The 27,229-nt window shown below is 36.0% G+C and overlaps 3 protein-coding genes across 9 annotated transcripts in view; 1 reads left to right on the forward strand and 2 right to left on the reverse strand.

Annotated features, from left to right (window-relative positions):
- Positions 1-4,088, reverse strand: part of LOC106168617 (serine/threonine-protein kinase BRSK2) — a 29,690-nt gene extending 25,602 nt beyond the window's left edge. For 3 of the 7 annotated variants that reach the window (XM_013547755.2, XM_013547757.2, XM_013547751.2), the window contains exon 1: positions 3,836-4,087. In XM_013547755.2, the coding sequence (XP_013403209.1) occupies positions 3,836-4,016 (181 nt within the window). In that variant the 5' untranslated portion in view covers positions 4,017-4,087. Of the gene's footprint in view, positions 1-3,835 lie in introns of all 7 variants that reach the window. The other 4 variants (XM_013547759.2, XM_013547761.2, XM_013547753.2 and 1 more) reach the window with 2 other exon arrangements.
- Positions 4,089-4,650: 562 nt separating this feature from the next.
- LOC106168598 (uncharacterized) lies at positions 4,651-27,214 on the reverse strand. The gene is made up of 18 exons (XM_013547724.3): positions 27,008-27,214; positions 26,787-26,875; positions 24,274-24,380; positions 23,082-23,265; positions 22,706-22,854; positions 22,256-22,387; positions 21,783-21,993; positions 12,223-12,318; positions 11,431-11,569; positions 11,005-11,110; positions 10,677-10,714; positions 10,138-10,229; positions 9,303-9,429; positions 8,838-9,058; positions 8,186-8,458; positions 6,598-7,947; positions 6,255-6,390; positions 4,651-6,045 (listed from the first exon to the last, which is right to left on the reverse strand). Exons 1-18 carry the CDS (start codon positions 27,012-27,014, stop codon positions 6,023-6,025), a joined length of 3,480 nt encoding a protein of 1,159 aa, XP_013403178.2. The 5' UTR covers positions 27,015-27,214; the 3' UTR covers positions 4,651-6,022.
- Positions 16,808-20,746, forward strand: LOC106168604 (uncharacterized). The gene is made up of 2 exons (XM_013547733.2): positions 16,808-17,526; positions 19,793-20,746. Exons 1-2 carry the CDS (start codon positions 17,261-17,263, stop codon positions 20,685-20,687), a joined length of 1,161 nt encoding a protein of 386 aa, XP_013403187.2. The 5' UTR covers positions 16,808-17,260; the 3' UTR covers positions 20,688-20,746.
- Positions 27,215-27,229: the final 15 nt, after the last annotated feature.

Below are 27,229 nucleotides of genomic sequence, written 5' to 3' on the forward strand. Positions count from 1 at the left end.
ATGTCTTTCTTTTAGACTGCATTAAATTGAAGGCTTTCTGTAAAATGAGAAAGAACACATATTCTGTCTAATCTCATTTGAATGAGTGTTCTGATTATTGATGAAGGGGAAAACAATGCCAATTTAATGCCAATGAAATAAGACTACTTATCACTACAACCTGACAGAAACACTTTCCCTTCAAATATCTTTTTAAAAAAGTACCCCTTCTTGCCTAGCCATAACTTTAGAATCCTTGAGAAAGTCACACATTTAAGATTAGATTAATCAATATCTCAAGTCTTTTATAGGTGGAGCATTTGCATTAGCTGGACTGCTATTCCTGCACTGTGGATTACATACCGCTGTCGTTCATATTAAAAAGAGCTCTTTCAAGTGCAAAGCATGAGTTTTAACTGTCTTTGTACAAGAAGACAGTGCTCTTACTGTTTATGCTGAAGCACTGCTCGGTGCATCCTAGACAATGCCAAATTAAACACCATAATTATTCTAGAGCAATCTCAATAAATTAACTTACACAGATCAATAGTAGGCAAACGGAATGTCCAAATGTAATACAAGAAAAGAGAAAATGAACTAGCCAACAGATATGCCTGATTAGATGTCTTATTATCTGTTTTCTGGCTGACAGAAAACCTTGTTTTATGTAATTCTGCAAGATAGCAAGACATAGCACAGTTGCAATGAGCTCTGCTTTCATATTGACTGAAAGTAAACTCAAAATTATCTCTGTGTTATCCAATATAGGCTGGATCAATGATTCTGAATAGGACACAGCCGGACTATATTTTACATCTCCTGGATACTCTGTGAAAGGTCTGTCGATAAATCCAATAAAATTTCCTCCCCTAGAAAAGTGTACAGCAAACATCTCAGCCCATCTCACAGGGCATAATGTAACAATGGAACCAGGTACTTCCTAAAAAGTCTCTTGGTGCCCATCACATCAATCAAACAGACATTTAAATGAAAGATGAACTTATCAGAAAAAAAGGAATAAATAAGAAAAAAACATGGTTTATTTCAGGTTAATTAACTTTTTCCAGTTGAAAAAAAAAAGCTGCAAAGGAGTGGATTCAGTATGCCAGGCAATTCTCTGCATGCTCTTCTAAGAATTTTTTAACCAACCAGAGGGATTTTCAGAAAAAAACGTTGTGCGCTGTATAGCACGCAACAGCAGCAATAATTGCCTGTAAAAGGCACAACTCTAAAATGCAGGTTGTTTCAGGAAAGCAGCCACTTAAGAATCAAATTATGTCCCTTTTTTCAAAACAGATCATTTTACATTGCCAGGTACATGAACACTGAATTGGAGAAGCAAGACATGTATATAAATATGGAGAAACACTAAAGTAATTTACAAAGTAATCCTTGATAATGTCAATATTACACACTATAATTCTGAATTATTTCCTTTTTCAATCTTTTTAGTAGGATGGGGGGGGGGGGGGGGATATGGAGAGGTGAGGGTGAAATGCATTATTTGAAACCTATCAAAAAAAGTAACGAATTACTTTTCTAAGAATACATAATAGGTTTCCCTGTGAGACATGCATTCAAATTTCCTGATGAAAATATAACATGATTCTCTGCAGTGCTGTATTACAAACAAGGTACCTACAGGCTATATGTGTGTGTTAGAAAGATGTTATTTGCCTAATATTGGAACCAGTTTATCTTGAGTAAATTTAAATAAATAATAAATAAATATATTAATGACAGGGAAAGAAAAAACTTTTTTTCCATATTTTTCCTCACACACACATATTTTACAAAGGTTTAACATTTTCTGCTACTTGGGTAAACCAAAGTGTATTCTAGAATGAACTCAGGTATCCAGTGCAGATCACTGCTGTCATCCTACTATCACATATTTTTTTGAGGTGATATAATTGCATAGCACAGCCTCTGCATATCTAGTGAAGTGTTAATAACTTTGGCATGAAACAAGATCAAATGGACCCAGACAATCAGTATACTGAGTCAAGCCACAAATATTGTTTCATTTTACAATAAGTTCTACAGCATATATTCTTGGTTATCCCAGCTGTAACAAGGCAAGTTAATATACAGTCCTGCCATGTTCTTTTTATTGAATATAATACGGAAGACCTGCCAATGGTACTACTAATTGAGCATTTGTGATACACAGAGGAATACCTATTCAGATATCAAGGAAAGTGCAGACAATATATTCTAGGTAGCCCAAGCCATGACCTTAAATCAACAGAGACAAATATCAATATTGCCTTGAATAAGTCTGAGCAAATAATCGTTCAGATCCTATCATAATCAAAAGCACTAATAGTTACTAATGCCAAAAATGACATGGCTAAACAAATTTAGACACATACTTGAGAATTCACATGAAAGACGGATCCAAAGTATAGGACATCTCTCTCTTTTGTATTAAAAATTGCAATAGTCTTAACTTTCAACACCATCTCTCATTACACACACAAATACACACACACACTCACACACACACCGTGCACATTCAAATATGCAAGTTTTTTTAAACAAATGCTCTAAAATATTTCTGAAATCACATTGTTGAAAAGTTGATAGTCATCGTCAGTGCTAATATTATTTAACATAAGAGGAAGCACTGAGCTACCAGATCCCTCCAGGCTGTACCTGTCTTGAGCTCTTATTCAATCAATATCACCTTCATATTGCAGACATTAATGTCTGGTTAATGTCTAATTTAATATGAACCACATCAATTTATGTCCAAATGTAGCAGTATGTATTCACTGATCAGTCAGATTCCATATAAACACTTTTTTTTGAAAAGTGTTGGGCAATTTTGATGATATTCTAAAAAAAGACAGAAGTTATGTTCACCAAAAAAGATAATGAGGTCTTGTGCAGATATCACAGCAATAACAGGGCTATGATCTTAAGTTTAAAAGCATATGAATACTTCAACCTGAGCAATTGTTGAAGACTTGTAATTTGCAAGCACATTTTGATTATTAGATATTAATGCAAATACAATTTAATTAGTACCTTTTAATGCTAAATAATAACAATAATAATCTGGAAAATGAATTTTTTTCTTCTAAAGAAATTAAGATTATCATTAAGATGATAAAAAAATGACATAAAGATGATAAACTATCATTTTTTAAATAAAAGCATTGCATGATCAAAACATATCATGATGTTATCATTGATCATGAAAGGCAAAGTTTATTATTCTATACCTACAAAACACAAGTTTTTCTACAATGTTTTAATAGTCAAGTAAAAGAAAAATTTTTTTCAATGCCATCAATTTGGTAAGTTAGTCCAAATATAATGAATGCATTTACTGGTAAATGAAGAATTCTATTGCAAACTGAATCTGTCGCATGAAAAAAATCCTTTGTTAACAAATGATTTGCATATTACAGTCCACTCCATAGTATTCCATGATCAAAAAGTAAGTTTTTACTTTCTCTTTTCTCCATCAAAAAAGGTAAATAATGAGTAAGTGCATAAAAATTAATTAAATTAAAATAGAAGTAATAAAATGATCAAATATCAAACCTAGAGCAAGATTCAATGACAATGAAATAGAAGATTCTGTCATGAGATCATTTTAAAAACAGCTAATGCTGGACACAGGGAATCAGCAATTTTTCATCGACTGTACTGATTTGTCAAAATTTATCTCCCAATGGACTTCAGAGTTAAAACAGACGCTAATGATTCTAGTTGCATAATCCGTTACAAAGCCTCCCTAAGCAAATTATTTGAGAAAACCACAAACAAAAAAAACAACACAACAAAGAGACCATCATCAAAATCACAGATCGATACAACCCTCACATCATCCGCTTCGACTCACCCGTTTGGCCCTTTCCGAGTGTTTTCTCCAATTTGTAAGGGCCCACATACTGCTCCTCTCGATGCGACATCGTCCTTCGAGGGATAGCTTCGCGGATTTCAGTAGCTGCTACCTTTGCGTTCCCACTGACATTGGATAAAAAATCCTGCAGACTAGATACTGTCTTTGCTAGGAAATTCATTCATTTCTTGTTTACCTTCAACCCGAGCAGAAGTGTTATCATCCGGGAAACCGGCACTACAAGCCAATAGACGGCGGCACTTTCGGGCACCTGTACAAGACGAGCCACTTCAAAGTCGATAATCTCTTTTTGGTCGAGTTCTGTTTGGGACCAACCGATAAATTGAGCCCAAAGTCCATCTTAAATTTGATTGATTAAATAGATATAAAAAACATCAATCGTCGGCAAATTCCATAGGCAATAAAACTAGGAAAGGTCCGCCATTCAGTTCTGAACTACATGTATACATTTTTAAAAATGTAAATTTTTTTACCATTTAAGTTTCATGCATATGGGGAAAACCAGTTTTTCACTGTGACGAACTCAAAAATATACGATAAAAATAACTAACCCTTTTCATAAATACAAAAGTTGAATCTCCATCTCAACAACAAATTGCACTCCTTTCGGAAAACTAGATGAAACTACTGGTGTGTATATTCTGTAGTTTGTATTGGTATTACATGGTTCAAATTCTTTTTTTTTTAAAGGTTACTTTTCAATACTAATTTTTCTAAAAATGATAGGGGGATATATCTTTTTTAAAGTCTCATCTCTTCTGTGAATATGATTGTGAGAAAAAGAAAACAATACACACTTTACAATGCATTTTATTTCTTAACATTGTTATTGTGTCATGCATTTTTTGAATTTATAATAAATAAATCACCCAATATTTGCAATAAATAACCAATCTTGCATTTCACATAATATATTAATGTGCTTCTGAAATTATTACCTTTGCAAAACAAATAAAATGTTCTGAAATGACTTCAGTAAAATATCTTCTTTAAATGTCTCACAGAAACTGTTTTCACAAAATCTAGCCAGTGTATAAAAAACATACTAATTCAATTTTATCAAAATGATGGAAAATAAAACATATAATGCAATATCACATCAAACAAAATATCTAAACCCAACAATGAACCTGACCTGATACAAGTATTTCACTATGCAATAATAATTTAAAAAAAAATCAAAAAGAAAAAAAATGCACTCTACAGCTCATCTCTTGCAAAACCAACTTATTCTAATCAGTCTGGAAATCTGTTACCAAGCATTAACATAGGCATATTAAAAATATTGACTGGACGCTGAACACTGCTCTGAATGTTTTTTTTCTAAGGCCAACCTTGCAGAACTGAGGATAGCAATAGAAGTAAGGGATATTAGAGAATGTATTATCAGGCAAACTCCCAGAGCAACAAAGCCATAACAAATCTGTGAAAATGGAACTTTAAGAAAATATAAAAGCTTAATCCAACACTGAGCACAAAACCATTTTTCCGTGAAGGATAAACCACCAATCAGGAAGAAAGTATTGACAGGGGATGCTAAATGCATGTAAGCCGGTTTGTAAAGACAGTAGTTTAGGTAAAATATCAGGTTTAATGCATCTTGAAGGACAATGAATCTCTCAGGGCAATTACCTGGCTAAATTAAGATGACCATAGGTACACCCATATTACATATCATGGGTCATATTTTACATTACATCTTTAGTGTAATTCCATAAAATATGGCTCATATGCCTTGTATTCAATAAAGGATTAACGGACCAAAATGATGTGTATAATGCAGGGCATTCCACATTTTAGAACATTTGAAATTTGCTGAAAAATTATTTAGTCAAAATGATGTCTGTGCACAATATCAGTTTTTATTTATTTTTTTTTTTGATGCAACAAAATGCAGTGCATTTGGTAAGTTTTCCCTGGGTACAAGAATGTATCTCATATCCCAACAGCCACTACATTCATTATTTCAATGTAGAAAATTCTAAAATCAGTGCATGAACTATGACGAATGAAGCCATTAATAAAAAGCAGCCATCACAGTTTTTCCCTGCCATTAAAGGAAAGATAATTTCATAGAAAGATTCCACACCAGTGTCTCCGAAACTTGGGCTGGTCTTTCTCATCATGTTCTACATCACTGTTTCTTGCAATATCACAGGATCGCTACTAGTTAGGTGGTCTTTGTAGAGCTGAAAATGAACAAGAGAGAGAAATAAGCAATGTCTGTCTTTCAAGTTGAGTTGATGTTTCTACTGTTGCATTAACACATTTACATTCTCCAAGAATATCAGACTCAATGAAGGTGGTTTAAGTGTCACAGTTGAAAATTGAGGGAAACAGTTTGGATTCCAAAGGTACAGTCCACATAATCAATATTATGTTTATATAACTAACTTACCTGTAAATGCAGACTGATGTGCTGCTGGCTTAACTGTCACATTACCATTGGTCATGGTGCCAGGCTGGGCACTGGTCATTCCTGACATTGCAGGTGCTGCCCCCTGCTTGTAGTAGTAGAAACCTGGGGCTACGTTCTGTAATGGTTAGAAAAATAAAAAGAAAGTGATTATTTGCCATGATCATTATACTAGAAAGTTACCATGGAAATTGTTCACATTCTCACAAACAATTTCCAAAGAAAAAATCATCATTCTATTAAAGAACTTTTAAATGGTTGTCAATACATAAGCTTAAACTTATCATAATCAGTGGCATGAATGGCTGATTTTATGATAACTCACCTGTTGTGGCTGCATTGTGGACACCACAGCTGCGCCATGTTGGACCAAACCTGGTCTCAGAAACAACTGTTGGGCCTGCTGACCGGTCAACTGGATTTTTTGTTGACCAACTGCCTGAGGTAGGACATGTATTTGCTGGTTTGCCTGGACCAGCTGGGGTCTCAGTCCCACTGGGTTCTGAGGGTGATTTGCAGTGATTACCCTAACAGCTTGAGGACGGGAAATGTTGGAGACTAATATCTGCCTGGGCTGCCCGGGATGTCTCACAGTATTTAACACAGCACCGGGTGGGAGGGACACTCCATTACCGGCATATACCACCCTGTTTTGAAGCAGTCCTTGGTTTGGCTGGGCAAGACTGGCGGTCTGTACAATTTTACCAGGCACACCAGGTGTGGTTAAACTCTTAGAACTGTATATCACAAATTTAGGCACATTAGCTTGATGAATGCCACTGACAGTTGCCTGCTGAACACTGGCTTGAGTAGGGAGCTGCTGCTGTTGTGGCTGTTGCTCTTGCTGGGATACAATCAAATTGCCTCCCATTTGTGACAAGTTTTGAACAGAACCGACAACAAGTTTTGTATCTTCACTTGCACTCTCATCTATACCAGGGCGCCAAAGTTTTGGTTTAGGAGATTCCTGAGTTGTCTCTGAATTTTCAACACCTTCAATATACTTCCTTTTCTTTGCTGGCTGCCGGACTCCTTGCATGAGTCCATCTTCTCTTTTCATTTGAATAATATTATTATTAGGGATTACAGGCCCTTTACCACTGCTATACACATAGTCTGTATGAGAGGTAGAGGTTGTAAGTGTGACAGGGTTTTCTTGCTGCCTTTGAGTCTGAAGCAAACTAGTCCCAGAGATATTTACAGCCTGCATTTTAATATCACTAGGAGGTATCACTGTCTTTTTATCAGTGGCAGAATCGCTGACAGATTGTACTGATATATTGTTTATAAGGCCTCTTTGCTGCTGTGCACCAACACCATCAGACTGTCCCTTTGGTTGTTGTGACAACTGCTTCCAACCTCCAAACTTGGGAGAGGTTGCACTTGTTGTTGGTAGGCCATTGGTAGTAGTGGCAAAAGTAATGTAATTTACCTTCCCTTTCTGTGTCTGTACATCCACTGGGATCTGGATCTTCTGGGTCACACCTCCTTTTGAGAACTGTATAGGAATGGGTAGACGTGCCTTCACCACAGTCTGATTACCCTGATTTTGATTCTGTGCCATCATGGCGGCTTGTTTCTGTTGTAGATACTGTTCCTGAAGCTTCTGTTTCAGGAGCTGGAATGGGGGGTTTGAAGGGGAACTCTTCGTTACTTGATGTCCAGCAGAAGTTACCTAAACAGAAGTAATGTCTCAGTAAATCATTGTTGGCAAAATCAGTCTGAAAGGCAGGCGTGGAAATAGACTGCCTAATTGAATAAAGATTCTCTTGATTACGGGCAATACAAGTATATATATTGGCTGCATCTCTGTGAAATTTTTGGCAGTACCTGTCAAAAAAAAAATATTCTATATGTTTGTGATCCTATTAATAAAGGAACTGAAACTTCCACGTAAAAAAGATGAAACAAACCTGTTGTTTTGCAGCAGATGTTGAAGCAGCAATACCAAACACTGTCCTCAGATTTGATACCTTCTTGGTTCCATCAGCACTATCCTCTGATATGGACGTCAGTGCTGGACTGCTAGAGGCTGAATTGTCCTGTCTCTGAGTTGGAAAAGGGCTACTGGAGGCTGAGGGGTTAATTGTCTTAAACTGGAATGGAGGGAATTCCTTTCTCTGAACTGGGTATGGGCTGTTGGATGCAGATTCATCATAACTGACTGGACTGTTACTTCTGGAATCCTGAAGTTCAACACAAGGCATAAATTTGATATAATAAGTGGGAGCTAGCACAGAATTTGAAAAACTCTTAAGCTAAAGTGAGCCAAAGTATGAAACTTCAGAATAATTATACAGATATTTATTTAAGATCAATTAAACAATAAACTTCTAAATGAAAAATGTATTTTTTGCAGATGGGCTTCACTTTATAAAACACCAAAAACTAATAAAAACATATGTTTAAACTGTTAAGTTTAAAAAAGCTCATATAATTTAGTTTTATTTACTAACTCTTTTTCACTTCTTTAAAGTGTACATGGTAAACTTCATACCATGTCAGCTTTTGGTGATTCACTTCAAAATAAACAATGTCGAACTGTATATATCTATATATTGCTACCTGTAATGAATCCTCAGCCACTTTATGCAGAGCCTCCATAGCCTTGGCACTAGCATTCCTCTGTGGTCTGAAACTCAAGTGAGGGCCACCATTGGTCAGTTTGGAATGGTAATCAGCATCATCTTCATCCTCATGAGTATTGTCAAAGTTGTGCTTGGACATGTATTTCTTCACTGCCCGATGGAAACATGCCTCCACTGCATCTGCCATCTCTATGTACTCTGTAACAAAGAAATTAATTTTGAATATTTTAGCTAAAATAGACATCTGAGAAGATTCAGAATTAGAATTTCTAGTCAGCATATTTTAGTGGTTGTGCAAGATACTCAAAACACAGCTGATGTGTTATATTTGGTGTAAATATCAACTGAGTCATAAGAGTTCTCAAATCAAGTCATCAAAGTGTTGCTTATATCATGCTTAATCCTAAAAAGACACCCCCATTACCAGTGAACAATTTCTTACCACTCTCTGGTCCATTGTATTCTAGACAGTTTGAGAACATGAGTTTGTAGTCTCCTATGAACTCTCTCCTACTTCTGTACTCTCTATTTTTCACCTTCTTCTCTATAGTTGACATATCCATAGGTCTCTGCAGCATATAAAAATGTAAATAAGTTGAAAATTCAAATCATGAAAAAAAAAAAAAAGAAAGAAAAAAAAACTAACAGATACCTTGAGGTTTTGTTTATTTCATTCAGTGAAAGTTTTCATGCTTATATTTTTCTATAATATATATACTATACATAATTTACTGTATCAGTTTTCTTGAAGATAACAAATGATATGGCTCAATTTAAGAACTCAAACTTTTGTAAATATATGTCTTTTAATATTCCTCAACAGCAAATAATATTTCCTAATAAAAACTTATTTTCTATTTGAGGTTGAAGAATGATAAATTTCGAAAATAAAACATGAAAGCTCATTTTGCAAAGAACTCATGAAAAGGTGCAGGTTAAAGCTGCAGTCAGCCAGGTGGCTGCAACTTTTACAAAACAGCTTTCAAATCACAAACAGTTTTTCACTTTTCTTGTTAATAAATGTCATTTTTTTAGTGCCCAGGGCAAGCAGCTGAGGCATCATTTTAAATGATGGATCTGATCTCCTGATGTTCTTTTTCACCAATGACACAGAGTTCTTCTTCAGAGATTTTTTTCTACCAAAATGTATAATTTGTCACCAAGGCACCAGAGTGCAAAAAGGGGCTTTGTCCTCACCAAAAGTATTGAACATGATCCTTTTCCCCCAATGACAGATATACAGCCTACTTTTTTCTTTTTTTCACCTTTATACTTACAGTTATAATATCTCTGTAGCCTGGGGCATATTCCTCCTGGACAGGTTCCCAAAATGGCCAGGAATCTTTATGACGTTTTACAATATCAACCACTACAACAACAATAAACAGAGAGCATAAGAAATTGAAATGATCAATCATTCTAGTAAACTATTTGCAATTTGCCAAGAGGAATTATACAAAGATGATAATGAGCGTATATGTCAAAACAGAAAGTCAGTGAGAGTGCACTTGTATCAGGTTGGCCACATGTCAAATAAAATACTGTGAAGAGCTTTTGCCAGGACAACACAAGTGCAAGGAAAAATTTGCCAACTGGATCAGAAGGTTATATCTAAGTGTTCAACAATGCCCTACTTTGTTCTAATACTTTACATCAACTGTCCTAGCAGATGGACTAATGGATTTCAAGCTAAACATTTTTTAACTGACAGCCACATTAAAATAAAACTCAAAACACATCCTTGTCAAGTGTATTGCCCTACATTTTCAGATAGCAATAACACTGAAAAATGTAAATGCTCATGCTGATCATTTACCTTTCATCATGGCACTATATGCTTCATTAGGCACAGATCTAAAACAGAAGGAAAAATATTTGAATCAGATAAAACCATGCGGAGAAAATGAAGCAACACTTGAAAAATAAAAAGATTTGTTGCCAAACAAACATCTGGACTCAATTTATGATAAATTTTTCAAAAATTGAATTGAAGTAAATCAATAATAAATTTGGCAAAAACTTGTATTTCCCTAACCCAAATAAGATTTAAAATTTTGTTTAAATTTACCACACTGGAGTGAGATTTTACAATCCATGATAACATTTTAATCACGTGAAACAATACTCTTTTGTGAGTGACTTACATCCTCTTTGGTGATGCAGGGATGTTCAATAGCTCTGCTGGAATTTCTTTGCCTTCTGCAATCAACTGAGCCCGTTCTTCACGTAATCTGGCTCTCTTAGCACGATCTGTAGGAAAAAGGAAGAGCAGTCGGTGCAAAAATGTCAGCACACAGAAACACTGATCCAGAAATAAGATGTACACAGAGTTAAATAAAAAGATGTCATTTATACAGTTCATGAATCCTAACCTTCATGTATACAGTATGACTTATTCAATACAACATCTCAAATCAAATATATCATCTTTATTACCAATCAAACACAGTGAGTAGCTTATCTCACATTTTCCCACTCTCACCAAGTGAAGCAAATATCAATAACTTCCTTCATGCACAGGGCCCTGAAAAATATAAAACCTTGTGTATACTTCTACTGTCAACATTTACCTTCTCGGGCTTTGCTCCTCTCCTCTCTCTGTAACTTCACGTCTCTTTGCTGTTCCTCCTCCAAACGCCTCTTTCTCTCAACCTCCTCATGGTGCTGTCGCAATCGCTCTTCTTCTTGGATCAGGAGGAGATATTTTTCCTAAAATTAATACAGAAAAGATGGTATTTAATAGAAAACCCAAGTACTACCCCCCAAAAATGTTTTTTTAGAAGCAAGTAAAAAACAACAAGCACATCTTAATGCCAAATCTATATGACCATTAATTAAGCAAGGGAATGTTATAATTGTAATAGTATCACATTGCAAATTACACTATATTACATGATAACAGCATAACTTTAATAAGAAAGACTGTCAATTATCCAAAATCTATTGCAATGGTTTTTTGTTACTATCTTAGGCAAAAAAACATGATGAATTAAAATTGTTTTCAAGATACTGTCGCTGAAAACATTTTGTACCATGTTAAATACACATAACAGCAATTAATAAGGAGTTGTGCACCAATTAAATATTTGTCCAATATCCTCCACCCACCATTCTCCAGCTGCTAGCTTCCTATGAACATTCACACTGGCAAGGAGACATTCAGAACTCCATTGTTAATAGTGTCTTAAACACTGCTTGATTTCCTATTGCAACTGGTGAGCAGAAAATAAAAACTACTCCCAATTCCAGGTCAAGTGTGTATTATTTCTTAAGCTGATTTAATCTGAGAAAAACAAAACCACCACCACCTTCTTGACAAAGGCACTCGATTATGACACACGTTGAGTCAAAAAGTTTCTCACCTTCTCTGCCTCTTTCTCTTGCTGAGCCTTTGTCTTAATTCTGTTTGAGGTTCTACGTGGAGCCAACTCTAGAAGTTTCTTACGCATTTCACGTTCCTGAATAAAGAGAAAGTGTATTTATGCAAATGGACAAACATACATATTTTAGGAATATCATTTGAAGTCATCAGTCATGAATTTGATTAAAATAAGAAAACAAATTCCAGTTTTGATATCATATCAGAAAACATTAAAGTTATTGAGAAATTGAGAAGGTTATGGTATGGAATTTATTATTATTATTATTATTATTATTTTAAATCCATGATCAAATATATAAGTTGGCAGTTAACTACACACACATTTACTGTGCAGAGTCCTGCTTCTTGGCAGGTAACAAGCTTTCACCCATTACATGTACTATTAATAGATAGAGAGCAGACAAGGACTCGTGCTTTTAAGCACACGGCTGGCTGCCTAGAGCTCTGTTCCACTTTGACAGTTATGGATCTCAGAGGTGAAAAACCAAACCATTTCTGCATCATAAATGCTCCGATTTTGTTTGAAAAAATGGACACACCTGGCTGATACCTATCATTGTAGAGGCATAAGTCTATGGCTATTAAATGAACTTGTTAGGAATATTGAAGCAGGGAAGCTAATGTTTTTGCACTGATCAGTTGCTATTAAAATGTGATGTATTCATATTACCAAAGTTAATCGACTATTTATTTAGATCCGAGTCTACCAGGTTTTACATTTTTTGACTGTGCAAGATGTCACCACCTTTCAAGTAGGCATAAATAACTGATTCACACGTTTTATAACATTTTGCTTAAACATTTCTGCTAGATTTTAAAATGAAAATTACCCTGAGACACATAAAGGAGGTTATGTTCATATACAACAAATGAACATTCAGAAGCCAAAAACATGTGTCAGCACTTAATCTCAGTTTGGTGTGCGACACAAGAAGTCTCCTAGTGTTGAACCAGACGAAAAACATCAAAGGTCAGACACAAATACAACGCAAAAACATGGGTGTTGATATCACACCTAAAGAGAGGAGTAATTCTGTACTACGAAACTGGCTCAGGACCAGAATTTCGGTCCTCCCATCAGACACACGTCTGCCACGCGTCCCTGCTTTGAAGGCTCATAAGGTGCCCATTTACCTCAATAAAAGTGCGCATAAGAGTGCTTGCGGTTTTTTCAGGCTACCTTTTAAATCACCTGGTGTACCCTGGCTGCATACTGTTGCTCAGTATGCAAATTTGCAAACAGGTGGATGTTCAAGGGATAAAAATATACTGCGCAAAAAAGTAATTAAAGGCCACAATTGCTGAACATCTGCATACTAGTGGGCCTTTTTTGACTCCAAAATCTAAACTGAATGAGATATACAGTGTAAAAAATAAATGTAAATAAAAAGCAAGAATAGGTGAACATCTGCACGGTGCCTTTAGTTCTGGTCCTGATTTAAGTGCTGCAGGTTTTTCCACAATAGAACAAAAATTTCAAATCAATATTTCAAAAATACATTTTGTAATGTTCAATCAACATGCATGTTCAATCAACATGCCTGTGTAACTTCTGCAGGACAGCTGGCTACCCAAGGCAAGGTCAAGACCACATGACTAAAGGCAATTTTGATCTCACTTCACAGTAGCTGTTTGTAATAACCCCCCCTTTGGCTTCAGGACTTTCTATCAATATTTACCATTGTATCACACAGACTAAAGTGGGAGGAACAACAACACCTTCACCAGTGTTGTGTTGATTGTATATGTGTAGGGTAAACAAACACCTCACAATTGATTCCTAAATTACTTTTCATTAAAAGGCCAAAACTACTAAATCTGGTTGTTGAATGTTATGCTGTTCTCCTTTCATCTTTCTACATATCAAATCTATTGACATGGGTGTGGTCCATTGTCTTCATACAGATTTTCTATTTGTCTTAATTATTAAAAATCTGACACTTCACTTTTCTTTTTTCTTTATTAATAGACAGTGAACCTTAACCTACAAACCAATAGTACATTGTAATGCTTTTTGAAAAAGAAAATTAACTGTTGATTCAATGAAATCTACTACAATTTTAAAATTCACTGTGATAAAAAAAATTCATCAAGTTCACAACACAAAGTTTTAAAACGAATCAGAACAACACAATAACCAGGCATAGTGATGAAAAGAAATTTGTCCGGAAATTCAACAAGTCCTGTTACATACAACACCAAGACATCATTGTGTGCCACAAATGTACAGTGCAGAATTGTTTTCATGGCTTATTAGAATCCAAAAGGCTGATATCAGTGGACCAACAGTAACGGGACACCCTTCATACTGGAGCCAGCCAGAGCGGGTTTGTGAACCCAAGGAACCTTTCAGTCTGCAGTGTCACCATTTAAACTGTAACCTTTATTAGAGAATATTCAGCCCCAGTGAGCAGTGACAAAGGACTCCTTTTATACAGGGGCAGATCAAACGGCTCACCTCCGCAGATGTGATTTGTTCGGGGTTAAATCCAAGTTAAACAGAAACATTGCTTATCAGGCCCTACATCTAAATTAACCATGAGATGTTATGTAAAAGACAGCAAAAGATGGCAGTGTGGTGCTGAATGAAACGGGGGCGGTTTGTTCTTGGGTCTTTTTCTATTCTAGTCTGGTTTTGTCGAAAGCGCCCAGTCTGTATTCCAGATTAGTCCTCACTGACTCACTTCAGTCCCGCCTGCGTAAATTTTGAGGGCTCACTATAGGTTACATTAGACATGTGCAACTTTGTTCCTATCTCTTACAATACATGAAATTATGAGAAAACAATGAGTTTCTTGGGTGTGGCTAGCACGAGGTGTATCCATTTTCAAAAGTAGACTAAGATACTTGACACGATTTGTTGAAGAACTACAAAACATAATAATTATGAAGATGTGCACAAACACTGCCTGACACTGATATGGGTCTATAACCAGGTACACTGAAACAGTTACCAAACACAATTCTCATTTTTTTCCTTTTCTTTTTGCTCAAAATCTTAACTTTATTTTTGTGCTCAATAAATTATTATTAACAATTATCTGCTCTTTTAAACAATCATTCAAATATACAGCTGAAGGTAATATTGTTTCATTTTGAAGCAAGAAGCACCTTGAATGTGAGCCTGAATATACATAAAGGCATTTTCCACATCTAAAGTGAAAAGGGCTATTCTGATGTTACTCAAATAGTTTCATAGCATTGACATCCAATCTCCCAAAGGTTTATTTCTGAATTCCGCCACATTAAAATTTAATCCATGTAATGCAGGAAATCTAATTCAGTAATTTGCCCTTATTCAGTTCACTGCAGTAATGGCTTGTCATCCCAGCTTAAAGTATCAGAGCATCTGTGGATTGGGACATTTTTGTTGGCAATGTACTAGTAATGAGGTATATTAAATTGTCGGTATCTCACATCATCCGATACGATTACAGTGGTCGCCGGTTCTATTATCCTGATGAACATCCATGTGGCTGACAAAGTAAGTCTATATATAAATTTAAGAAGTAGACAAGCATAAACAGAACATTATCCCACTTTCCTTAATAGCCAACAGGAATGAGCAGAGAGAAAGGAGTGAACAAATGGGTTCTATGGGGTAATAAAGTGTGAGTGATATTTTTCCCATCTCAAATTACCTGTAAGTAAGATATCTTCTTATAAAGCATTCCTCTCCCCCCTCAATTAGGCTATTATGTCTGTGTCTGTCTGCCCTAGGATTACCACCCCGAAGGGCCTGATATCAGCCTCCTCCCCCTCCCCCAACCTTCATTACATACTATTAAACAGAGGAGATAATGGATGAAAGGAGAAGCTAGTTTTGGGGGGTTTCACTTAGTCTGAGGCAAATCCCAAGAATGAAGGACAGGATGACACACCATCAGATAAAATATTATCAAGCTATGCTTTCCTCTGTTTCTGATACCTAGTTGCCATTTCCTTTACTATGGTACTAAATTCCTGACAATGAATAAATTTCATGGATATGACTGTTTGCACCGAGTACTGGTATAAGTGCATTGGTTGAATCTGTTAATTTTTTATATGTGCACATTACATCAAAGTTAACAATAACTAAGACATGAAAAACAAGGCTTTAACATGCCATATATAATATAATATACGTTATGAAATCTCCCTGTAACTTTCAAGCTATTGAAATCAGATGCACAATGCTGTTAAAATGTGGTTTTAAGCATCACATATCAAGGCCTACTTGTATTTTTTAATCAATTTTTTATTTTACTCTTTTTTCATTTTTGGGTGGGAGGGGAATGGGTAAGACTCTTGATTTAAAATCCACATGCTAAGAAGCCAAATGTTGACAAACAGAACAATTGCTTGTATTTGTCTTGTCAGTTGGCTAGACACCGCATGCTAGCACCACACCCTCCCATTACAAGGGACAATTAACACTTGTTTGGCACCCGACAACAGGTGTGCATGGCTTCTTCACATCATTCGTGTATTTGAAGAGATGGTTATCTGGAACCGCAGCCCCACATCATGGGCATCTTCACACTTGCCTGCTTCACACTTGCGTCACAATACAGTTGCCTTACACAGTCATCAGAGCAACATCAAGTTGAAGAGGTACGCATTATCAAGATTAATTACATATTTTGGCCATGGCCATGGGTAGTAAAAGGGCATCAAGTGGACTGCACTGTTACTGAAGGCGGGATTTCATTCACACTTCTACGAGCACACAAGTAACCAAAGGTGTCAATCATGGCCAGGCCACCAATCACAGGTGAGCTCAGGTGACAACCACACCCCCCAGCCTTGTGCCGGTGTCCAGTAGCACTAAGCTTATCTTTGTTGCTATTATGTGATTTATACTTAATGCAGAGCACCCCACATTTAGCAGTTATTCCTTTATTCAACATCTTGTGAACCACTACTGTACTGCCACCACATTGTACATGGAGGGTACATCAAAGCATTGCAGGTAGAGCGTGGAATGTGGCAACATCATAATACTACAGGTCTGCGACAGAGAGAAACACTACAGCATGAATCTATGTAAATATAGTCTGAACTTCTACCTGGTGGTACTGGCAGCTTTTTTGAGCATGCATACCCCAGCTATGACGCAGGCAAAGAAGAGGAGGATGAAGACTGGTGAACACTGTGGTCGCCAGCGTCACTTCTGGCACAGGGTCAACACGTGTATGGTTGGGTTCAGAGACTTGCTGGACGAGTATCATGTCCAACAGAAACAGGAGCCCTCCATGATAGACATGCTGGTCATGGCTTTGGGACTCAAGAAACTGTGCAGGTAAGAAATGAACAGAGATTCACTGTGAATAGGTTGGGGAAAGAGGTGGCCAATGATACATTTCTGAACACAGCATTTATTCCCTTTATTATAAGTGCCTTGTAAAGTTCTGGGTTACAATTGCCAAAAATGCAAAATTATATTTCCAACATTTTGGCTATAAAAATTAAAATCTCTTTCAGTTCAAAAGCCAACATTTCACCTATTCTTCTAAAAAAATGCAAATGTACATTTTTTCCCCTGCATAGTTCTAAAGACAGTAAAATTGCAGTGCAGCTGCATGAAAATCTCCCTCAGACAATCCTGCCTAGGTAACATGAAGACACAAATAAATGTTCAGGCCTCATCCCAGCACGAGCCTGTGGTTAGAATTTCCCTTCACTGCATTCACTCACACAAGTGAAATATTACATGTCATTCAGGTCAGAATATCATTGCTGTTTTATCCCTGTCCCATAAATGGGAGGTCAAATGTGCAGGGTTAAACATGCTCTTTAAATTCAAGTTTTCAATAGGTCTTTTCAGAAATGAGACATTGAATAGCTCCAAAAGGCAGATGTTCAGAGGTAGTAAACCTCTGAATGACACAGACTGACCTTGGCACCTCATTTGTTTTTTTTTTTACAATGACTCGCATAGAAACAATTCACTTGGAAAGTTTGAAATGAATTTGCAGTTATTTCTTTAAGACCCCCTATTTAGGGGTCCATTGTTATTCACCGTCAGATTCAATTCTGAATCATTTTTACTATACTATCATACACACATAAATATAGTAAGAATGTCTACCCACAGCTTTCTTTGTCAATGGCAGGCTATAAAAATATCAAAAAGAATGGAGGTTATCATTTAGAATTATTCAAGAAGTTCACAAATATATGCCATAAAATCTAGATCAGAAACATTTTTGCATGGCTTAAAGCCCCTATCAGGGTAACCTATAAAATGCATTTCCCACTGGGCTATCTTGAGGCCACTACTTAATTCAAGTCTTTCTTGGAAACTGCACAAGGCAGGTTAAATTCTATAGCAGCAATGAGAAGATTATACATTCCCATGTGTGTTTCAACAAGAGATGGACAGGCTTAAATAATAAATTTTTAAAAATCAAATTTTAGTAAGTTTTTTTATTCAACTATTTTGCTAAGCTTTATCTTCATTAATTCTTGTTGGCACTAAAAATAATTGCACTTCAAAATATGAGTTCTAATGAATATGTTCTGTATCATGCAGGGTGGGTCATTTTCACCTGGGTATAAATAACACAGCTTAAAATCATCAAAATACTTTTTAACCAAGTAAAAAATAGCACCTATTGAATAGGATTTTTTAACATTTTTGTAAAATGGCTGGTGGCTAGTATTGAGTAGAAGGTTGTTAACTTCCTGACTGTACACATCCAGGAACTGGCTGTGATATATGGCATGATGAACCATTGTGGGGACTGATAAGCACAATCTAGGTCCTATACATCCCCCTTTTATAATTTCTAGTAGTCATACTCTAAGTGGTGTTCATCCTTCCTCTTGTTATCATTATCAGATTTCTATTTCATTCCATTACTGCATGTAGATGGGGTGGGTTATATCTCGCATCTCTTTGAAATGTCAGCTTTATCAGAGGAAGTAATTTCTTGCACTACCTGTACTGATATGTCAACTGTATATATGTATGGTATCAGGTCATTCGTCACCTGTCTTAGAGATAATATGATCTCTATCAATCTTTATCAGTTCTTTTGCTTCCTGTATTTGGAGTATCTATGGTTGATGTCAACAGTAACCAGTAATGAGTCAGTTGTAAATGCAGTTTTTCAGAAAGAAAGAAAAAGAAATTAAACAATTACTCAAAAGTAATATTCTGTAGTTTCATGTTTTATAGTTATTTCTGAAAATATTATCTGAAAACAATAATTTTGGAAGAAAATGTTATCGTTCAGAAAAACAGCCAGTTTAGTTTGTTATGCGTTTTATCGATTAAAAAATTCCTGCATTGTTCTTATCTAGAATTAATGTCTATTTTATTGCTACAGATAACAATTCTAATTATTAAAAAATAAATTTACAAGATTCTTTTTTTTTCTTAAAAAAATTTACACAGTTCATGTTTAAGAGTAAAGGATTTGGTAAAAAAAATCAACGTTATACTGATGTTTCTCAAATGTGAGAAAAATTAGAAGCATATTCATATTTTTTCTTATTCCTTTGCTTTCAATATATATTTTTCATATTAAAATTCTAATCAATATCAATTGACACTCTTCCAGGGGCTATGAAGAAATGCTGATGTGCCTCCACGTAGTTCTGTCCAAATGCAGCGTGGCAAACAACAAGCACATGAAGAAACTCCAGAGACAACTTATGCCCCTCAGAGGACGTATGGATGCATTCTGCAACCCACGGCGCATTGAACAGCTTCAGGATAATCTCTTTAACAGGCTCAAGACACGCAACTCCACAGAAGTGAGGGAGGTTTATGCCAAAGTAGAGGGTACTTCTGGTAATAAGAATGACGATACCCAAAATAATGGTGTGAGGAGACCCAAAGTGACTACCCAAACCACCACTACCAGTACTACTCCTGCTTCAGTTATAATCTACCCCTCACAGGAATCTCATCCTGATCATAAACAACAGCTGAGACAGTTTGTGCTTCACCTGCCTGGCAAGGCTGCAACAGAGAAGGATGCCCCTGTAGATGGCAATACCCAGGGAGAATGGGCAGTACTGAACACAATAAGAAATACTGTACAAGCACTAGACACAACTACTGCCTATCCAACAGGACAAGTCTCGAACAAAATGGGAACAAATGGTGAAACAGACACGACATCTTTTGTAAATACAAGCAGTGCTGGGAATGATACACGTAGCAACAGTAAGGGATTAAAGACTACAACTGGTATTAATACAAACAATAATAAAAATTCAACAGAGGAAAGTGACTTATTAAGCACTGTTTCATCTGAGCCAAAGACTCTCTCAAGTACAGAGACTGAAACAGACAAGGTATCTGCTACTATGCAAAATAATAATGCACTGGAGGATTCTGAGATCCACCATAATAAAGCTGCTGGACACAGCTATTCACTGACATATCTTTCATTATATTCCACACTGATAGTGACAGTTTCATTAATACAGACAATGCCCCCTCTGTAGTACTGCAGCTTATGTTATATTTGTATTATATGTTAATAAATCTTTTCAAGAAAAGTAAATCATGTTCTTTAAAATTTAACAGATAATGCAGAGTGCATCCATTACAAAGGCACATTAACAGCATCAGAAACCCCAATGGTTTTGTCTCGCCTGAGGGCCACAGTTATTTCACACCTAAAGGATTTTACCTCAGTGGATGTGGTAATGTTTCCCGTGTGGATATAAACATGGGCAATTCCATTTTATGTTTTAGCTAAACTTAAAAAATCAAGTGGTTTTGATCACACTGACATTTTTTTAGTGTGTGTGTGTGTGTGTGTGTGTGTGTGTGTGTGTGTGTGTGTGTGTGTGTGTACGAGAGAGAGAGAGAGAGAGAGAGAGAGAGAGAGAGAGAGAGAGAGAGAGAGAGAGAGAGAGAGAGAGAGAGAGAGAGAGAGAGAGAGAGAGAGAGAGAGAGAGAGAGAGAGAGAGAGAGAGAGAGAGAGAGAGAGAGAGGCTGAGTGCTCACAACACTCACATACTAAAACACCATTAATTACTGTTACTACATTACACACACATTCCCATGAACTCCAAACCATTAACTAACTTTTTAATATGCTCAAACAGATTGCCTAGAACCCATCTACATACAATGCAATTGATGACCCGAGAGAAGTAGCCCCAAGCCACTCTCAGTCTACCTTCAGGCCTCATAACATAAACAATGGCAGTAGACAGTAGTTCATCATGTATTCTATTGCTCTCACAGTGTCTGGATTCCTGGATGTCATATACTAATGTTAGGATTGCACACCTATGCCACTATCAGAGCATAGTAATTCAACAAATCAAAAAATTACTGGGGAAATAACTTGATGAGGTACCCCATAAATGAAACATTTTTATAAGCTGACAGAAAAAAGGGGACACCCAAAATTTATGTACATTAAAAAGCAGTAAAGGAGGGATCCATAATTTATCCAAAAATTAAAGGATATGTATGAATACTATTATAATATTTCTAACCCCGAATCCGTAAAAAAAAGTGTGATGGTTGAAAAACAATAAAAGTACTGTTTTTGAGGATATTTCTCAAATTTTAATAATATTCACCTTTGCCTCAATCATTTTTGGTATTTCTGGAACAAAATCTTCCACCAGTGTCTTGTATAACTCTCTTTCACATTTCACCTTGCTGCCTTTGAATGTATTTGCCAGTTGTTCCCACTCCTCTGTAGTCTGACAGATCAGATGCCACAGATTGGGGGGTGGGGGTGGGGGTTCAGAGGGGGTCCCCTCTTCCTCAGCCTCACTCTCGTCATCACTACAATAAGTCAATGTTAAATTATAAATCATAATTGTAATAATCACAATCCAAATTTAAGGGATATTTATAATGTTACCTTAAGCTATAGCCAGTTTTTGATAACATGTAAATGCCATTCTGGAAAAATCAAGTTTGACATTTTGCTTTTCAAGTGATAAAGTATACCTATTAAAACTGGCTTGCCATTCACATAAAATATGTCTTTCATGATCATATGCTGTTAAGAAATGAAGTTGTGCAACTGACTCAAACAGATTACCTTGACTGATCTGTCTTTTTTGAAGGCCTCCCCCTTTTTTTGTCTGCTTTGCCTTTTCCTTTTTTTGATTTGTCTTTCCTTTTCTTGCCTTTATCTTTCTTTTTCTTTTTATCTTTCTTTTTATCTTTACCCCTGCAAAAAGTTAGTGACGAAGATGATGATCAACAAGTTTTACACTGTGGTAGAGGAGATTCCTTCACAATGCGATAGTTGGGTTTTACTATTTGCTCAATTGCTACAATCTGTGTAGCAAATCAGTTCGATTCAGTTATATAGCAAGTAGATCAAAATTAACCCCAACTTCACTTTTAGCATAACATTAAAAAAAACCTGATCCAAACCTTACATAAAACAAACAGGGTTTGACATAAACAAGATTCCTACAAGCATTCATTACAGCTCATTTTTTCAAAACAAGTCCTTTAATATGTTTAAATGAATACACCATACTTTTTCTTTTTGTTTTCTTTCTTCTTTTCCACTGGTGGAGGAGGTTCAGGGTCCTCTTTATATAAACGTGTTCCATAGAAATACCAATAGGTAGCTCCCAGTGCATCTATACCCATAGGTTCCAGACGTAAACTGTCTGCTTCAAGATCCTAGGAGGAAATAAATACAAGACAGTGGAAATTGTAAAGCTGTATAACTAATACTTGGATCTATCAAAATTGAAATTCATTCAGATATCAAAATATCATAGTTTACATCATCCATTTGTAAGTGAATTTTAATTTAAGGATTTCTTAAAGTGATTATGCATGCACATAAAAAAATTCTGTGCAAAGTTAAATAATGAAAGTTGCGTCTTTTTTTGCTAAGTACCAACCTTAAGTTTGTCAGCTACATCTTCAGCATCTAGTCTAAAATCACAAACGGCTTGTAGAATCTCAACCTTGGATGTCAAACAAATATCTTTGAAAGACATATCTTCTAAAAGGCTAGGTCTTCCCGTCTCCACAGCCCACCTATGCTTCATCACATCTTGTAAGTATTGTTCATAATTTGTTTCACTGGAAAGAAAGTCAAAATTGTGACTAGAGGTGACAGTTTAAATACCATTTTCCAAAAAGTCTCTAAGGTGTAAATGACAGGTGTTTAAGTGGGACAATGGGGATAATATCAATAACAGATCCTGGATGAATAACAATGTGACACCTATTTTAGCAATAAAAAATTGAGTTAAATATATATTCGAATCAGGGTGAGTGATAAAAAATATGCGTGCACTTAGGGGGGTGGGTTGGGTGGGGGGGGCAAGTTTCTCATAAGCAAGAATCTACCAGCTGAATTTGTCGTGCTCTGCCTGCCCAAAACTCAATTTAAATTTAATTGCTCCTTAATATAACTCCATGAACTCTCTCTCTCTCTCTCTCTCTCTCTCTCTCTCTCTATATATATATATATATATATATTATACAGTTTGTTTTCCATCTTAAGGTGACCTTTTACTGTTTAAAATCAATTCTAATTAGTTAGCAATGATTAAAGCTGAAATGCCTCATTTGCTAAAAAGATTAGTCTCACTTCTGGATCAAGTAAGTTATATTACATCAGTTCCAAACCATGTTTTTGAGAAAGAATTATGTTTTAGTTTATTACCTCATTAAACCCTGTTCCCACAGAGAGCATTGGTGTACTTGGATCAACCCAACTCTGACGGGGCTCTAGCTTAGTGCAATCAGCTTAACTGAATGATATGCTTCCTCTCTTTTCCAATGTACTTGTATAGTCACCATCTTTTTCTGCATTCTACTTAACACCAGGAGGTGTATCATTTTGTTTAGCTGATTGCAGTCAGTGAGAGTCCCGTAGAGTTTGTTGGATCCACATAGACAGATAGTGTCTATGGGAATGAGGTCTTATATATTGAATCAGCTTTTCTACGTACATGCCAATGAAAAGTTAAATTAGGCATCAGCAAATGTGAATAGTTTTCAGGAATTTTCATATTTATTGATAACATTGACACAATTTGTACAAACAATACAGTATCAAACATTTAACCACTTGGTACTCACTCTATGTCATTTCTGTTGTAGCACCCCTTGAGTAGACGACATATGAGATCTATAAGAAAAGGACTGCCCTCTTCACCTCCTGCACAAATCAACGCTTCTTCAAAATCCTGGAATTCAGTAAAATTAAGAGATAAAACAAAGATATCACACTTAGACCCCATTTCCAGAGATTAGATCGATCTACTTTAGATCTACCTAACTCCCTGGGGGTTCATGCTAAATAGCTGTCAGCCGAGCGGACACGAAAGTTAATTACCCCCTTACAGCTTGTAGTAGGCGGGACGGACATTTAAGCCGGATTATCTGACAGTTATCTAGTGAGACTCCCCGCAGGGATAGATCGATCTAAAAGCTCTGGGAATACAGCCTTAGACATTCTAGACATGACATCCTGGGTTGGTTAGCACATTACAACTGAGAAATGCTTTATATTACATTAATGAAGTTATCCTCATCAAATCTACACAAACATATTATCATGATGAAATTTGGGGAAGACTTGTAGCTATAACAGTTGGTCCATCAACATGCCTATGAATTCCAAGGTCAATTTATTCTGAAACATGGACATTTCATCCGAGTTTGTCAAATACATGATGCAAGTTCATATTACTTTCTGACCTTATAAAACCAAGCCAACATTTCCAAAAATGTTCACACTCAAAATACTAGCAGTTGCTTTGATTTTATATATAATTAATAGAGTTCGGCAAATAAAGAAGATTTATCTTATTCATATCTTCTAGGTAGCTTTCAATATTCCATGAGGCTATAAACATGTGAGTCTGTACGTCTCATGCCTTCTTGCTACTTATACCATGTGACTTAAATAATACATGTTGAAGAGATATGGTGTCATTAAATAATTCAAAGTAAGAAATAAAAATGATGATTTTTGATGACTGGACGTTGGCTGCCACTTCTGTTATATACACAGAAAAAAATAAGAGTTGGGATTGGAAAATAATGATTCAGAAAAGGTTCATCACCAATGCTATTTCAATATAAATACATTTATTCAGTTTTCTTGCCCACAGCCTGAGAAATTAACAATTTATTTCTCAGGCTCTTGGCAATACAACTGCTATATTTGTACCCTTGAAAAAAAATAACACTTGTGGACAAATGGTCCAAATGTTTACATAATAGAGATAAATCAATGTTTTTTATTTCCAAGTGACTCTACATAAACCTTAGGGCATGTGAAGGTTAACGGTACAATATATGAAGTAACAATCAACACATATCTGTTATACCTTGGTGTGTACATGCTAGCATACATGGTTTCATTCATCTTCAATGTGATAAAAAGTTTGCAATAATAAGACAAATTATACACCATAAATATAAAGCTCTGAAGGATTATTTTTGTGCTAAACACTTTTAACATTTTTCTTGGGGGTGGGTAGGATCTGAAAAGAATGATATCATAAATGCAAATGTTAATTTTAAAACATCATCTGATAACTTTTACTTTCACTTTCATTATTATTATGATTATTATATCCTTTGGTCAAGTTTAATATTTTGCATTGTCATATAAATTTTATACACAGTTGCCAAAAAGTTTCAAATAAAGAATACAAGTCCCTTTGGGTGTCCTACATTGGCATGCCCTTCTTAACTTTTCAATTCTCACCAATAATTTGATCTGATTCCATGCCCTTGCCTCAACTTAGGACCTTACTCGACTCTTATAATGCAGATATCACACCAACTCAAAGATTTTATTTTTTAAATCATCAAACATGGGCATAATAACTTTACTCTCATTATATATTATCTGACAATACAATATTAGCATGTACTGGCACCTAGATCAATGACTTAATGTTCACAAGGTTAAAGGCTTGTGTTGGGCACATATGTATCATCTGTCAATTTTCTTAATTCTACCAACTCATAAATGAGACATTGCTGGGCACATTTTATTTTAGGAAAATGGTGTTTTTACTTCAAGGAAATAACTGACTCTTACTAGGAGAGTGAGTGTTCTGACTTATATGCTAGTAGTACAAGGCATCGTTTGTGATATATGGTCTTATCTACTATCAAAACGTAAACGGGGGTCTGCGTTTCCAGTTACACCATGTATGGGACCAGGCCCTGGCAGCAATTCCCTGTGACGTGACAACCGCAATACAACCAGCAGTGTCACCACCTGTAGTAACAGTTCCCTGAAGATATCTTTGTGATAAAGGATGAAACATTGGAGTCTCTGTAAAACATCTTGCAGATGTACATGAGTGTCCAGTATTAGAGTGAATATTTTTGCCTTCATCTACTTTCACCTTGCATGACAAGAGACTTTATCTTAGGTAGGTGGTGGGGCAAGACTTCAAACAGAGGTAACCCCCCCCCTTCCTCAAACCTCCTCCCCCCACCCCTCGGCTCAAAGCCCCAAGTGAAGTCTGCGAGTCTGAGGCCCAGTTTATCGACTCCATGCCCAAGTCAAAGAAGTTGCCATACTCGTTCTATATTCCAATTATTTTTTAGCAAGTGATCCAATTTACCTCGATATCAAAATCCAAAAGATCGAAGGCATTTCTGAACAGCGAACAGAAGTGTGCAATGCTTGGTACTTTCCACAAAGATCGAAGTTCTGAAAAAACAAAAGAAAGGAGACATTCGATTTCAAGGTTGCGTTACAATAATATAAAAGGAAATAGGGTAAAACAACGATCACGTATTTGCCATGTAACTTACACTGTCAATTCATATTTTCTAATCTTACCTTCCATATCAGTAATTCACTCGTAGTGTTACGAGCTTTTGTTCAAATGACCGGCTGACTTCCGAGAGCAAATTGACCTACATCCGGGTTTCCTTACAGCATGTGAGAGTCTCAAAATTGCTGCAATACTACCATAGAGACAATGCCAATCACAATGTGTAGACCATGTATCATATCATTTACATATGCTTATGATTTAAGTCCCCAATTGCTGCTTTTGTG

Source organism: Lingula anatina, chromosome 1 (genome assembly GCF_051362555.1).
Source record: "Lingula anatina isolate TDL-2025a chromosome 1, LinAna3.0, whole genome shotgun sequence".
NCBI classification, from domain to species: Eukaryota; Metazoa; Brachiopoda; class Lingulata; order Lingulida; family Lingulidae; genus Lingula; species Lingula anatina.